This window comes from Oncorhynchus masou, chromosome 8, assembly GCF_036934945.1.
Source record: "Oncorhynchus masou masou isolate Uvic2021 chromosome 8, UVic_Omas_1.1, whole genome shotgun sequence".
Classification (NCBI taxonomy): Eukaryota; Metazoa; Chordata; class Actinopteri; order Salmoniformes; family Salmonidae; genus Oncorhynchus; species Oncorhynchus masou.
Genome location: NC_088219.1, coordinates 21,406,097 through 21,421,953, shown reverse-complemented (window position 1 = coordinate 21,421,953; position 15,857 = coordinate 21,406,097). Strand labels below are relative to the sequence as shown.

The window sequence follows — 15,857 nt, the reverse complement described above, 5'->3', positions numbered from 1 at the left end:
CTTGCAAGCATCCCCCTTTTACCTCCAAACATAACGATAGTCATTTAGCCAAACAGTTATTTTTTTGTTTCAGCAGACCAGAGGACATTTCTCTGAGGAGTCACAAAAAGCAGAAATAGAGATAAAATGAATCACTAACCTTTGATGATCTTCATCAGATGGTAGTCATAGGACTTCATGTTACACAATACATCTATGTTTTGTTCGATACAGTTGATATTTATATCCCAAAATCTCAGTTTTCATTGGTGCTTTATGGTCAGTAATGTTGTGCCTCGAAAACATCCAGCGAATTTTCAGAGAGTCACATCAATTTAGAGAAATACTGTCATGATGTTGTTCTGGGGGGTAGGTTTATGACAGTCATAAATTCCTCTTACCCCTTTTTCCTCTCTCTACACTACTGAGGTTACATTTGCAAAACCCTTGGTTAAACATAGAGATTCTGGGAACATCAGAAGGTGGGGGGAAATGAACTATATTCTGGTAATCCGACCAATGGAACTTATGCGGTGGTACTTAATGAATATTATGTCAGTTCGGTTGTCATCTGAGACATTCTCATCAATGATAAGATGACATGAACTCTACAGTGGAAGTCTACACATCAGAGTTATCGGATTCACATGGAATTGTTGTTCAATTTAAATATTTGAATATCAAATTATTTGTGATGGGATGAAATGTGATTTTAGCTTCTAAAATGTGAGATTTGGGTTTTCATAAGATAGGGCTCTGCTCAATCAGTGGCCCGCCCCTGTGAAGGGACATGGGCAATAAAACTTTTCAAACACGCCCTCCTCTCCCTTCCTGTATAAGCCCTTGACAACAATGTAACCTCCTGTTCCAAGGACGTGAGGACGACGGTCCTATGTCAGAATGGTTCAGATAATAACTACAGAACGAAGCCAACATCAGCGTGAGCTTTGGTTGCGAAGCTTTGAACTTTGAACTCTTATTCACTACAGAAGTGATACCTCCTAGCCGTTGAGTTAGCAACAGCAGATGCAAACAAGGGTTAGGAAGGAATAGACAGAGTATCCCATTTATCACACAACGACGTTATGACAACGTATTCAATTTAACAGCAGAGACATTCTTCAAAGTACACAGGACTCAGTTGGGCAACACGGCCTCCCATCTACCACCAACCTACCGAAGTGCAGCTCAGAGTAAATATTTTCCAAATGGGCGGTAATTTAGAATGCATAAGATACTGTATTTACGATAGCACAGCTTCTTCCCTTTGTTCCTCAGTCTTCCCGCTCTTTCACTCAAACCCAGCCCATTTTCTTTTGTGTAAGAAGCTGTCATATCTGTTCCGTCCGCTAGGGGCGTTTTCCTTTATGACGTCATTTGTAATCAAGTTATGATTTAATTATGTGTATGTGTAATTCTGTGTGATTAGTTAGGTATTTAGTAAATAAATAATTAAACCCAATTTTGTATTGCTGATTCAACTTGTTAGCCTGGGTTCGTGCAGATAACTAAGAATTTGCAACTTTCAGATGAGACTGAATTAAGATGACGATTAATATTGACTGCTATTGATGTAAAATATTACTATGTCTTTAAGAGTTTATTCGGAAGATAACAGCTCTATAAATATTATTTTGTGGTGCCCGACTCTCTAGTTAATTACATTTACATGATTAGCTCAATCAGGTAATATTAATTACGGAGAAATCATTTTATAGAATAGCATGTCATATCACTTAATCCGGCATAGCCAAAGACATGACAATACTCATAATAAACTTTGATAAAACATACAACTATTATGAACAGAATCATAGATATACTTCTCCTTAATGCAACCACTGTGTCAGATTTCAAAAAAGCTTTACAGAAAAAGCAAACTATGCAATAATCTGAGTACGGCGCTCAGACACAAAAACAAGCCATGCAGATACCCACCATGTTGTGGAGTCAGTAAAAGTCAGAAATAGCATTATAAATATTCACTTACCTTTGATGATCTTCATCAGAATTCACTTCCAGGAATCCCAGTTCCACAATAAATGTTTGTTTTGTTTGATAAAGTCCATCATTTATGTCCAAATACTTCCTTTTGTTAGCGCTTTTGGTAAACAAATCCAAACTCACGAGGCGTGGGCAAGTCCAGGCAAAAGTTCAGACGAAAAGTTCAAAAAGTTATATTACAGTTCGTAGAAACATGTCAAACGATGTATAGAATCAATATTTAGGATGTTTTTAACATAAATCTTCAATAATGTTCCAACCGGAGAATTCCTTTGTCTTTAGAATTGCAATGGAACGCAGGTCGCTCTCACGTGTGCGCGCATGATCAGCTCATGGCACTCTAGCAGGCCTCTGGTTGAATCAGCTCTCCTTCGCCCCCACTTCACAGTAGAAGCCTCAAACAACGTTCTAAAGACTGTTGACATCTAGTGGAAGCATTAGGATGTGCAATATGACCCCATAGACACTGTACATTCGATTGGCAATGAGTTGAAAAACTACAAACATCAGATTTCCCACTTCCTGGTTGGATTTTTCTCAGGTTTTGGCCTACCACATGAGTTCTGTTATACTCACATACAGTATTCAAACAGTTTTAGAAACTTCCGCGTGTTTTATATCCAATACTACTAATAATATGCATATATTAGCTTCTGGGCTTGAGTAGCAGGAAGTTTACTCTGGGCACGCTTTTCATCTGAACATGAAAATGCTGCCCCCTATCTTAACAAGAAATTTGTGATGTGGTTGAAAAGTGATTTTTTTATGACTCCAACCTAAGTGTATGTAAACTTCCGACCTCCATTGTATTAGCTTAGTAGAACCACCAAAACTCGTTAGAGGTTATGGGGCTATTTTGGATTCGCAAGGAGCCTCTTGTAGATTTGACAGCTCTATTGCAGTGCACCTCCGGTTAGTGCGGATCTGATAGAATCTAGCCCTCATTTCTCAGAACGTGGGAAAATAACCACTATGAATACATTACATAGTATGAAGACAAAATACTCCAGGCTACAGCATCATACTACTTGTCAGACAGATAATACTGTACACTGGCCGTTGGGGTTGGCTTGATGTGGGGTTTGGGGTGTCTCTGGTTGGCTTTTGACCATTTATTTGGATTATTCGCATCTGTATCATTGTTAGGAAGAGGTTTGGTCCAAATCAGATGTTGGGTACTGTATTTATTTAATATTATATGAATTCTATAAATTGAAATGGCCAATTTTTGTGCAATCAAGACTTAATTTTAGAGTACAAATAGTTTTCAACAACATAAAGTTGCAGGAATGCTTTTATCTGTTTCTAAATAAATTAACAATTTCTTTAGTTAGAAACAGAGATGGTGGGTGTCATGGTTTGCTGAAATTACATGGAACAACTCTCATACCAGTCTAGGGTTAGGGTATACTTCTTGCAACAGGTATACTTACACTAACAGAGTGTAAACCAACCTTGGCCGTGGCATTTTACATTGTTGGTCCTTCAGGTGCACTTAGTGTTGTGACATGCAGGTGGTCATGGCTCGTGTGTGTGTGTGTGTGTGTGTGTGTGTGTGTGTGTGTGTGTGTGTGTGTGTGTGTGTGTGTGTGTGTGTGTGTGTGTGTGTGTGTGTGTGTGTGTGTGTGTGTGTGTGTGTGTGTGTGTGTGTGTGTGTGTGTATGTGCGTGCGTGCGTGCGTGCGTGTTGAGTGGATTATTACTCCAGTAATAATTAGAAGATTCCCTGCTCCTTCCATCCTTGAGATATCATTCATTAGCACGTAGCAAAACAAAGTGACAGCTAGAGAAAAGATGAAATATGGCAAAAAAAAAATTGTCTTTGATAGAACGTCACAAAAACCAGGCTTGATTCAAGGTAGGAGATTGAATGTGTGAGTTTGTGCGTCCCTTCCTCTCTGAAAAATATGTTAGTGTTCAACTTTTTTATAACTAAGATGGAATACATTATTAATTAGATTACAAAGTTAGTGTATGTCATGCATGCTCATGCATATGGTATTTGTCCTCTCATTACATTACATTTTATGTCTCATTGCCATTAAATCCACTGGCCGTACAGTGTTACCTTGGTAATGATACTGTTCAATCTTAAGTTTATTCATACTGCAGCTCCACCTAGTGGTTGCAATATACCAAACTATAGTAACTTCATGAAGGGCAGAAATAAACATTGGATACCATTGGACACTAAGTCCTATTCAGATCCTCCATCAACATCATCATCCTCATTACTATCTTCATTACACATTCATCGTACATACACAAAATGTAAAAGTCCACAAAGCAAAGAACATCTAACAAAGGAGTTTTGTGACTCCCATATAGTGTCAAGGACAGTCATACAGGTATGGAGCAGGGTTTCTTGAAGCCAAGGCGGTCGTAGCATTGACCACATTACAGGGGTGTGGATAAACCAGTTCAGGCCCCCAGATGATGGATAGAGGGAGGGCGTGTAAGAGAGATTGCTATGTACAGTGCATCATGGGCCTGTGAGTCTGGGGTGGGATTTCAGGGTTGAACGATGAGACTACTCAAGTTTATGCTTAGACAGTCCAGACTCTAAGGCAGTGGAGGTCCAGGATGAGGAGATGTTTAACCGTAGAAACCGTGGAAGAAGACACAGACACACAGGAGGATAATGCCATTGGCATTGACCACATTCCTCCACAGGGGCTTCTCTGATGTGTCTGTGAGTTTCCTCTGCAGCTCAGCCTGCTCCTCAGCACTCAGCGCGGGAGCATTCAACTTTTCCAAACCACAGAAGTTCAACACTGCCTTCTTACAACAGCCTGGCTCCTCTGTGGGATCTGCACAGACACACAAACACAGGGATGAGTAGGGATGTGTGTGTGTGTGTAGATGTGATAAAAACATTTCTATGTACAGTGCCTTTGGAAAGTCTTCAGACTCTTTGACTTACTCCACATTTTGTTATGTTACAGACTTATTCTTAAATTGATTAAATTGTCTACACACAATACCCCATAATGACAACGCAAAACAGGTTATTAGACATTTTTGCAAATGTATTACAAATATAAAACTTAAATCACATTTACATAAGTATTCAGACCACTTACTCAGTACTTTGTTGAATAACCTTTGACAGCAATTACAGCAAGTCGTCTTGGGTATGGAGCGACAAGCTTGGCACACCTGTATTTGGGAAGTTTCTCCCATTCTCCTTGCAAATCCTCTTAAGCTGTCAGGTTGGATGGAGAGCACCACTGCACAGCTATTTTCAGGTCTCTCTAGAGATGTTTGATCAGGTTCAAATCCGGGCTCTGAATGGGCCACTCAGACTTGTCCTGAAGCCACTCATGCATTGTCTTGGCTGTGTGCGTGGCCTCATGCCTTGGTTTTTGCTCTGACATGCACTGTCAACTGTGGGATATTATACAGGTGTGTGCCTTTCAAAATCATGTCCTATCAATTGAATTTACCACAGGTGGACTTCAAGTTGTAGAAACATCTCAAGAATGATCAATGGAAACAGGATGCACCTGAGCTCAATTTTTTGAGTCTCATAGTAAAGGGTCTGAATACTTATGCCAATAAGGTATTTCTGTTTTTTATTTTTAATAAATTTGAAAACAATCTAAAAACCTTTTTTCGCTTTGTCATTATGGGGTATTGTGTGTAGATTGCTGATTATATTTTTTAAATTCATTTTAGAATAAGGATGTAACGTAACAAAATGTGGAAAAAGTCAAGTGGTCTGAATTCTTTCCGAAGGCACTGTATGTCACAGAATAACAGATGGAGATGGGAGAGAGACCTCTCTTACCTTCAATATCCATATAGTCTGATTCTTGGTTATCTGTCCAATCATCTATCTCCAGATCCAACCTCTCCTCTGTGTGGTTCCTCAGCTTCCAGCACAACCGGTACAACTGGAGTTGGAGGGAGGTAGAGGCATGGGACAAACAAATGGGGAGAAGTTCATTTAGAAATAGCAGAATGACTGAGTTTTTATACAATTAGCATTCACGGATGGAAGAATAACAAAATCCGTTTGGTATTTGTAACTTACATGTTTGTCTTCAATGGGTTTGGTCATGAGGGAGATGGTGAGTATCACCAAGCACGAAATGCAGAACAGAATGATGGAGAAGTAGAGGTAGTGGACTCCACAGATGATCTCAGGACAGTTAGTAGGGGCCACACAGCTGCCCGTCCCATAGGCAAACTCAGCGATCATCCTGGATAGGCCAATGGCCAGGCCTATCATAAGCCCATAGAACACACCCTGAAGGGGGGGGAAGGAGAGTGAAGAGAAGTCTGTTACTCAACACTTTCTCATGGTTCACTTCCTATTACACAAAAAAAACGTTATCAGGAAAAAGACAGTAAATGGTGAACGTGGTAACCAGGGATCTACACTACATTAAACCACAGGTTAAATTAACCAGTTCAAACAACAAGTAGCTAAAGTAAACTAGTTTATATCACAGGGAGTTTGGTTTAGATGGAGACTCACCGGCTCGTTGACACGCTTACAGAAGATGGCGAGCATGAAGGTGGCTGCGATGGGCGGGGTCAGGTAGCTGGTGATGGACTGGATGTAGTCAAAGAGCTGGCCGCTCTGAGCAGACTGAACCACAGGGATCCACGCTATACTCACCCCGATCAGAACCAGGATAAATACCCTTTACAGACAACGATAATACAATCAATCTTACCCATTTATCTAAAATACGAACATACACAAACACGAGCATAGTGACGTATGCATTAAAGCAATTTAACTCCAAAGAACTTGAGCACGCAGAGATGTGTGTTACTGTACCTCCCAGCGATCATGAGTTCCTTCTCGGAGGCAGAGCTGCGTATCTTGGTGTAGATGTCCATGGTGAACAGGGTGCTGGCACTGTTGAAGATGGAGGTCAGGGAGCTCATCAGAGACGCCATCATCACCGACAGCATCAGGCCTCGCAGACCTGCAGGTGAGAGGAGCAGGACAAGAAGAGAGAGCAGAGAGGAGGTAATGAGAAGGAGAACAGGATGGGAGGGAAGGTGGATAGGTGTGGAAAAGAGAAAAGAGAAAGAATAAGAGACAAACAAATGTGATGGTAGGTTGTAGAAGACAACTATTGTCCTGGTATAAGGACTAGTACTGTATTTAGTACAATAGTACACTATTTGTAGCAGTAGTATTGGTGTTGGTAGGGGTGCCAGGACTGTCATTATTACTACAGATATAGGATATTATACATTTGTAGTGTATTTGCGGTTTAAAAAGGCTTCAGAAGTTGGTAATTTCGACTTTTGAAAAATGTATCAACCCATACAAAAATGTCCAATTATAACCTACATAATAATTCACATTTTCCTGTTGCTGCAGTATTTTTTTTCCTGCTGTAGCAAACTGATTCAAATCAAGATTCTACATCTGTACATGCGTCTTCTGTTATCCACCATTTGGCATGAGGTCTACCACTAGTTTGGGATAGGCGATGTTGGTGCAGCCCACGCTGGCACCACAGTACGTCTGGCACTCATCTGGGTCCACACACGCCACCTCGTCTGGGTAGAGAATTCGGCTGATCATGCCAGGGAAGACCATGACGAACATGGGCAACAGCTTCAGGTAGCCACACAGGATGCAGCCAGCCTTGACATGAGACAGACTTTTGGCAGATAGACAGCGCTGGACAATCACCTAGAGGACAGGGGAGAAAAAAGGCCTCCAGTGACTAGAGGTGATGGATTGAATCTTCAAGGCTCAGTTTTCATGGTCAAAGCATACAGAACTCTGTAAGTATGGTGCCGCTGTATTGCTTGAATATGCCAAGAATCCATATCAAGAGAGGGATAAAACAGGTTTACTTCCATAGAAACACAGATCTACTGACAGGCAAAAATGGGTATGCACTATGCAGCTTTTTTTGTACTTTTTACCCCTTTTTCTCCACAATTTGTAGTTAGTCTTGTCCCTTCGCTGCAACTCCCGTATGGACTCAGGAGAGACAAAGGTCAAGAGCCATGCGTCCTCCAAAACACGGCCATGCCAAGCCGCACTGCTCACTTAACCCAGAAGCCAGCTGCACCAATGTGTCAGAGGAAACATCATACAAATGCCGACCAAAGTGCATGCGCCCAGCCTGCCACTAAAGTTGCTGAAGCCCATTGGACAAGGACATCCCAGCCGGCCAAACCCTCCCTAGACCAGACAACACTGGGCCAATTGTGCGCTGCCTCATGGGTCTCCCAGTCACGGCCGGCTGCGACACAGCCTGGGATTGAACTCTGGTCTGTAATAATGCTTCAACTACTGCAGTGAGGTGCCTTAGACCACTGCGCCACTCGAGAGGCCCACTATGCAGATTTTCTAGTTGAAATATTCATCAAATTAAATGTGTTCCTTTCCAAACATGACCCAAATTGCTGAGCACAGTAGAATGCATGTGAGCCTCAGCCAAGTGGGGGAATCAGATAGGAATTAGACAAACAGAAACTAAGATAAGATTTGAAAGATAGGTGGGATGGGCTGAGGAAAGCTGAGGGTTGGGATATGGAACTTGGGACAAGTGGGAGTGGAGATGCTGGGCAGGGGATAGAATGAAGGTCAAAGATAAAAGTAAAAATAAACAAAACAAAAAAATATGTTTGATTGACACGGACGGTCTCTCGGGTGGCTGATGGGCACCTCTCTGGAAACTGGAAGGATGTTGGTGGCCTGGCGGTTGGGAGCTTGGGCCGGTGGCCTTGAAGTCGCTGGTTTGGGTCCCCGTTTTGACTTGGGCAGGACGATGACCCTGGTTGCCTCTGTAGGTCGCTATGGATGGGAGTCTGTTAGATCAGTTGGTTCCCCAACTTTTTATAGTCCCGTACCCCTTCAATAATTCAACCTCCAGCTGTGTACCCCCTCTAGCACCAGGGTCAGCGCACTCTCAAATGTTGTTTTTTTGCCATCATTGTAAGCCTGCCACACACACACTATACAATACATTTATTAAACATAAGAATGAGTGTGAGTTTTTGTCACAACCCGGCTCGTGGGAAGTGACAAAGAGCTCTTATAGGACTAGAGCACAAATAATATAATAATAATCAATCATTTTAACCATCTTACGTATTAAAACCTTATTTGTAAATCAAAAACTGTGAATAACTCACCACAGGTAAATGAGAAAGGTGTGCTTAAAAGGATGCACATAACTGCAATGTTGGGTTGTATTGGAGAGAGTCTGTCTTAAATCATTTTCCCCACACAGTCTGTGCCTGTATTTAGTTTCCATGCTAGTGAGGGCCGAGAATCCACTCTTACATAGGTACATGGTTGCAAAGGGCATCAGTGTCTTAACAGAGTGATTTGCCAAGGCAAGAAACTCTGAGCGCAGCCCTATCCAGAAATCTGGCAGTGGCTTCTGATTTAAATTCAATTTTCACAGAACCAATTCTTGCAATTTCGATGAGGCTCTCTTGTTCAGATATCAGAAAGTGGATTGGAGGCAGGACATTGAAAGGGATTGTCACGCCCTGGTCTTAGTATTTTGTGTTTTCGTTATTATTTTGGTCAGGCCAGGGTGTGACGTGGGTTTATTGTGGTGTGTTTTGTCTTGGGGTTTTGTTAGGTATTGGGTTTGTGGCTGAGTGGGGGTATCTAGCTTAGTCTATGGCTGTCTGGAGTGGTTCTCAATCAGAGGCAGGTGTTTATCGTTGTCTCTGATTGGGAACCATATTTAGGCAGCCATATTCTTTGAGTGTTTCGTGGGTGATTGTTCCTGTCTCTGTGTTTGTTGTCACCAGATAGGCTGTTTAGGTTCACGTTACGTTTGTTGTTTTGTATTGTTCGTGTTTATTCGTTCATTAAACATGTATGAAAATTACCACGCCGCATTTTGGTCCGATCCTTGCAACACCTCTTCGTCAGAGGAGGAGTTAGAAGAAAACCGTAACAGGGATGATGAGGGAAAGTAACTGAGTAATTGTTCACCCAGCTCTCAGGTTCTTCACTATTTCACATTTGACATTGTCCGTAAGCTTGAGTTCATTTACACACAAAAATCATACAATGATGGAAAGATCTGTGTGTTGTCCTTGTTAATGCAGACAGAAAAGAGCTTAAACTTCTTAATCATAGCCTCAATTTTGTCCCGCACATTGAATATAGTTGTGGAGAGTCCCTGTAATCCTAGACTCAGATCATTCAGGTGAGAAAAAACATCACTCAGATATGCCAGTCGTGTGAGAAACTCGTCATCATGCAAGCGGTCAGACAAATGAAAATTATGGTCAGTAAAGAAAACTTTAAGCTCGTCTCTCAATTAAAAAAAACATGTCAGTACTTTGCCCCTTGATAACCAACGCACTTCTGTATGTTGCAAAAGAGTTACATGGTTGCTGCCCATATCATTGCATAATGCAGAAAATACCCGAGAGTTCAGGGGTCTGGCTTTTCACTGTAGTGTCCAAAACGTCTTTCAAGCTGTCAGGCAACTCCTTGGCAGCAAGAGCCTCTCGGTGGATGCTGCAGTGTACCCAAGTGGCGTCGGGAGCAACTGCTTGCACGCATGTTACCACTCCATTATGTCTCCCTGTCATGGCTTTTGCGCCATCAGTACAGATACCAACACATCTTAACCACCAAAGTCCATTTGATGTTACAAAGCTGTCCAGTACTTTAAAAATATCCTCTCATGTTGTCCTGGTTTCCACTGGTTTGCAGAAGAATATGTCTTCCTTACCCGCATAAACGTAATGAACATATACCAGGATCTGTGCCAGGCCTGCCACGTCTGTTGACTTATCCAGCTGTAACGCATAGAATACACTGGCTTGTATGCGAAGCAGTAATTGTTAAATCTCTTGCCATGTCACTGATGCATTGTGAAACAGTGTTGTTTGATGAAGACATTGTCTGTATATTTTTGGTGGCCTTTTCCCCCAGCATTGTCCCAGCCATATCCGCGACAGCAGGAAGAACTAAGTCCTCCAGTATGCCTGTCCTAGCCACTCTGTAGCTCTCCATATAAAATGCTTCTAGCCCCTTCTTATTAATGGTATCTGTTGCTTTTAGCTCTCCACGTCTTTATTCTTGCTCAGAAAAATGCTTATTTTTCAAATGGTCATGTTTCATTTCTAAATGTCTGCGCAAGATGAAGGTTTAGTGTTAATGTGATTGGATGTTAATTATTTGACTCGGCTGCCTGTATTTGACATTTTGTTGTTATTTCGCTGAACTCTAGATTGTTTAATTTTATTTTTTGCAGTGAAACGAGTCTACTTGAAAAAACCCAAATGTATAGCCCCATTGGAAAATATAAATGGACTTTTTGAAAAAGTGAAAAAAAATGTTACAAAATATCAAATTTAAATAAAAAATTTAAAAGACGTGTGTGTGTATGTATATATATATATATACATACACACACACACACACACATATATACATATATATATAATATATATATATATATATGTGTATATATATATATATATATGTGTGTGTGTGTGTGTGTGTGTGTGTGTGTGTGTGTGTGTGTGTGTGTGTGTGTGTGTGTGTGTGTGTGTGTGTGTGTGTGTGTGTGTGTGTGTGTGTGTGTGTGTGTGTTAATCACATTTTTATTTGCCGTACCCCCGACAGCATTGCGCATACCCCAGTTTGGGAATACCTGTGTTAGATGACTGAATGTTATGTAAACGTTGAGCAGTTTTACTGCAGGTAGATTGTATGTTTTAATAAAATAAAAAATAAAAAAGAGAAGCTTTGAGTTCTGTTGATGTAATAGGCTGTTTCAACTCGTGTATTTACTGTGTGTGAGTGAGTGCTCATTTGTAAGTGGTTGAGTGAATCAACATCCTGTTCTTTGTTCATAGTCACCTGTGTGCCTGGCTTTTAATCTTATCTTAGTCTGTGGGAGCGCATTTGTGTCTAACTAAAAGTGTTCCTCTCTTCATAAGGTAGTCACTTAAGTTAAGACAAGCTTAGAGCTGTTTGGAAAGAGTGGCCATGATAATGATGCACAAATTAGTGTGTGGGGGTAGATAGTGTGTGTATACATGACGTGAGTGTATGCTTGTCCTGTGAATGAAGGAGGGAGAGAGGGTGTTAGACTTATTAATTCCCTACAGAGCAGTAGGCTACCTGATCAGTGCACCAATACCAGGTGGCCTGGACAGTGAGACCAAACACCAGGCCTGGCCAAGGCAGGTCCCCTGTCACCGCGTCCCTGAAGATGTGGAAGGAGTCGGGCCTAGGGGTGTAGCATCTCTTACTGATGTTGACCCCAGTCTGAGTAGGCATGGCCATCATGTAGCGCTCCTGGAAGTTCTCATAACCTCCCACCCGATTGAAGGCTGATGAGACAGACAGGAGAGGGTTAGAAACTGGGATCACAGATAAACTAGCAGTAGCAATGAACTAAAAGTAGAAAGAGGAATGAGAGAGGCCAGATAATTAGCAGGGGAACGACAATGAGGAAGAGAGATGCCGTTATTGGAACTGGAAAAGAGGGACCGGGCAGCATGAGGGACATAGATGCATGAAGAGACATTACCATAACCCATGAGGATGAAAGATCCCACGACCATGATGATGGTCTGCAAAGTGTCTGTGTAGATCACTGCAGCCAATCCACCTGTAGTACAGTACACTTAGTGAGATACAGCACAATACAATTCCAATCATTATTCATATAGGGTTGTACATGACAAGCTGTTGAAAGCTCCTGTAGTACTCGTTTACACTATAAATGTGATATTTTATTTTTAACTGTAATGATTGCCCATGGTCAAAAGGGATAGTATTTTAATGGTCCAGTTGCTTATTGATGTTTATCTATCATAAAGAACCAATGGGTGGCAGGTAGCCTAGCAGTTAGGAGCGGTGGGCCAGTAACCAAAAGGTTGCTGGTTCAAATCCCTGAACTGACTAGGTGAAAAATTGGTCGATGGGCCCTTGGGTAAGGCACTTAACACTAACCCTCTGATCCAGAGCAATCTTCTAGATGACTAAAATGTAATAACTCCCCCACAGTAGTGCTGTACATGGATATTCATATGATAACAGAGTAGACATGGTGGCATACATGTAGATACATTTGCGAGGGCTGCCTTGCAGACTGAAAATGAGACCCTTAAAAATTAATAATAGTACACACATCATTTGCTGTTGACACCTAGCGCAAAATGATTTCTTTGTCACGTGTGCATCACAGTACTTGATGTTGTGAGTCACTCTTTTTATAGGATTGGGTTTACTAAACCCATCCTATACAGCAAGGTTTCCCAAAGTTCCCAGACCCCCTTTCAGTTTTGGTTTTTGCCCGAGCACTATACAGCTGTTTCAAATAATCAAAGCTTGATGATGAGTTGGTTATTTATGTTTTGATTTTACCCCCAATTTTTCTCCCCAATTTCGTGACATCTAATTGCAATCTTTTCTCATCGCTGCAACTCCCCAACGGGCTCGGGAGAGGCAAAGGTCGAGTCATGCATCCTCTGAAACATGCCCCGCCAAGCCGCACTTCTTAGCACCCACTCCAATGTGTTGGAGGAAACACCGTTCAACTGATGACCAAGTCAGCTTGCAGGCACCGGCCTACCACAAGGAGTCGCTAGAAGGCCTCCCGGGTGGCGTAGTGGTCTAAGGCACTGCATCGCAGAGCTCAGGCTCTGTCACAGCCGGCCGCGACCGGGAGGCCCATGGGGTGGCGCATTTTTTTAAAGAGTCACTAGAGCGCGATGAGCCAAGAAAAGCCCCACCCCCCCTGCCAAACCCTCCCCTAACCCGGACAACACTGGGCCAATTGTGCACCGCCCTATAGGACTCCCGGTCACGGCTGATGGGATCAAACCCCAGGCTGTAGTGATGCCGCAAGATCGCGATGAAGTGCCTTAGACCGCTGCTCCACTCAGGAGGCGGTGATTTGGTTATTTGAATCAGCTGTGTCGTGCTAGGGCAAAAACCAAATCATACACCCATGGGAGGCCCCAGGACCGAGTTTGGGAAACCCTGCTATACAGAGACAGTCTGGGATGGCCTGCAAGTGTACTCCAGGCATTAATGCATCATTACAGTGTAGAACAAAAAGTTATGTCAGGGAGTATGGCTAATTACCCATGATGCACAGGAGATAAACAGCCTTGGAGGAGGGCATATGTGTCATCAGACATGGCTTGTTATAAAGACTCAAATACAGCCATATAGGATGCCATGGTCAGTTAGCGTTACAGGTAAGAGCTCCATATTGGTTTATAGGGACACAGTTGATCTAGGGCTCCTCTCAGTGAATTAGTTATATATTGCTGTTATATATGCAGTTATTTAGTATATACAGTAAGTGACAGAGGAGGCTGGTGAGGGAGTACCACTCCAGCTACTATGAACGTCCTCCCCATTTAATGTGCCACTAGCCACCACTAAGTGGAGCATATACATAAGTACTGTATACCTGTGACTGTGTATAGAGCAGTGATACTTAGTAGGAGAACCACAGCTAGGTAGATATTCAGCCCCAGAGCCTGGTTAATAAAGATGGCTCCAGAGAACATATCCGCCTGACAGAGAGAGAGAGAATGAAAAGAAAGAGGAGAGTTTTTATCAATGGTCACAACGGAAGGGTTTATATGGACTAAATGGGGCTATTGTACATGCCTAGTCATTTTTTATGGACTGAACATCAGTGATATACAATGAACAGAGATATGAGGAACTTACTGAGATCTTAGTGAAGACATAGAGGAAGAGTGAGAGCACTGAGAGATAGATGCGGATGCGCTGCCCTCCGAACCTCTTCTTCAAGTACTCTGGCATGGTCACGACCTAAACACCTCCAGTATACGTGATTACACGTTAGAATAGCACTTGAAATGGCTTGGTAAAATGGTAATTCACCTCTAATAACACGAAAGGTTGTCCTCACCCCAGCTTTGATGTAAATGGGCACAAAGAGCCATCCAAGAAGGATCACCACCACAAGGGCCTGAAAAACACACATATTCTAAGGGCTCAGATGGGGAATTCATGAAATGACAGATTACCCTTTTTACTAGACGTGCTACTGCTTTTATCCACTGCTGTGCTCAAGTATCGATCGACACAATAACCTACAGGCGTATCGGCCCCAGAATGTATAGATCATTTATTTATCACCTTTTATACAATTAAAGTGCAATAAAGATGGAGATGAGTGATAATATCAGATGTCAGACTTTATGATGATGTTTGCATAAGAGGTTATCATGGTATTTCCTTTAGACGTTGCCACTCACATTCCATTCAAATCCACCAATGGCAATTCCAGCTGCAGCCGCAGTCCCTGCAATGCCGACAAAATGCCCACTGCCAATGTTGCTGGCAAAGAGAGATGCCCCAATCTGGAAAGGGGATAGAAGAAGGACAGAGGAATGTTCATTATCAATTTATACAGAAAGTAGTTATATTATTTCACAGTATTTGGATATGGAAGGTCATTGAGGAGCACTTCATTCATAAAGAACATTTACAACAGCAAAGGGCATGCCATGTAGGATAACAGGGATAAGGGTTGCCAAGACCATAGTCCATAGTTCCATAGAAGGAAATTAAGTTAGGCACTATGTGTCATGGTAAAATGATTGGGTGGTTGGGAACCGATCAGTCTAAAATGAAAGGTATGGTATTTGTGGACCTCCAATGCAACAAGATAAAACATAATGCCCTTATAACATAATTTTTCTGATTTAAATATGAGCTGGACATTTCCAATACAGGCAAGTATTGGGATAGTTCAGGAGAACAGGGTGTGTCTTTCCAAATATGGGCCAGTGTCACAAACAGTGGCCAGCAAAGTAGAGAGAGACGGATGCATTCGAATGTCATAATGTATTATTGAGATAATATGTAATAAACTGTCCTGAGAGAAGACTTTTACTCACAGGCCACCA

At 42.1% G+C, this 15,857-nt stretch overlaps 1 protein-coding gene across 3 annotated transcripts; it reads right to left on the bottom strand.

Annotated features, from left to right (window-relative positions):
- Positions 1–4,147: 4,147 nt before the first annotated feature.
- Positions 4,148–14,754, bottom strand: LOC135543906 (sodium/glucose cotransporter 1-like). 3 transcript variants are annotated; one of them, XM_064971220.1, is made up of 10 exons: positions 14,650–14,754; positions 14,384–14,489; positions 12,488–12,568; positions 12,076–12,287; positions 7,404–7,647; positions 6,775–6,925; positions 6,466–6,634; positions 6,019–6,234; positions 5,764–5,878; positions 4,148–4,792 (listed from the first exon to the last, which is right to left on the bottom strand). In XM_064971220.1, the coding sequence occupies exons 1-10, from the start codon at positions 14,743–14,745 to the stop codon at positions 4,578–4,580; spliced, it is 1,605 nt and encodes a 534-aa protein (XP_064827292.1). In that variant the 5' UTR covers positions 14,746–14,754; the 3' UTR covers positions 4,148–4,577. The 3 variants fall into 3 exon arrangements, with proteins under 3 accessions (XP_064827292.1, XP_064827294.1, XP_064827293.1); XM_064971222.1 differs by having other exon boundaries at positions 4,148–4,783; XM_064971221.1 differs by having other exon boundaries at positions 5,773–5,878.
- Positions 14,755–15,857: the final 1,103 nt, after the last annotated feature.

What these genes read in the sequence shown, in the direction of transcription:
- LOC135543906 (XM_064971220.1), bottom strand. Translation starts at nt 14,745, where the DNA reads ATGCCAGAGTACTTGAAGAAGAGGTTCGGAGGGCAGCGCATCCGCATC. An exon ending in TGCTCTATACACAGTCACAG is followed by an intron (nt 12,569 to 14,383) that starts GTATACAGTACT and finishes ACTGTACTACAG; the next exon opens with GTGGATTGGCTGCAGTGATC. An exon ending in TTTCATCCTCATGGGTTATG is followed by an intron (nt 12,288 to 12,487) that starts GTAATGTCTCTT and finishes CTGTCTCATCAG; the next exon opens with CCTTCAATCGGGTGGGAGGT.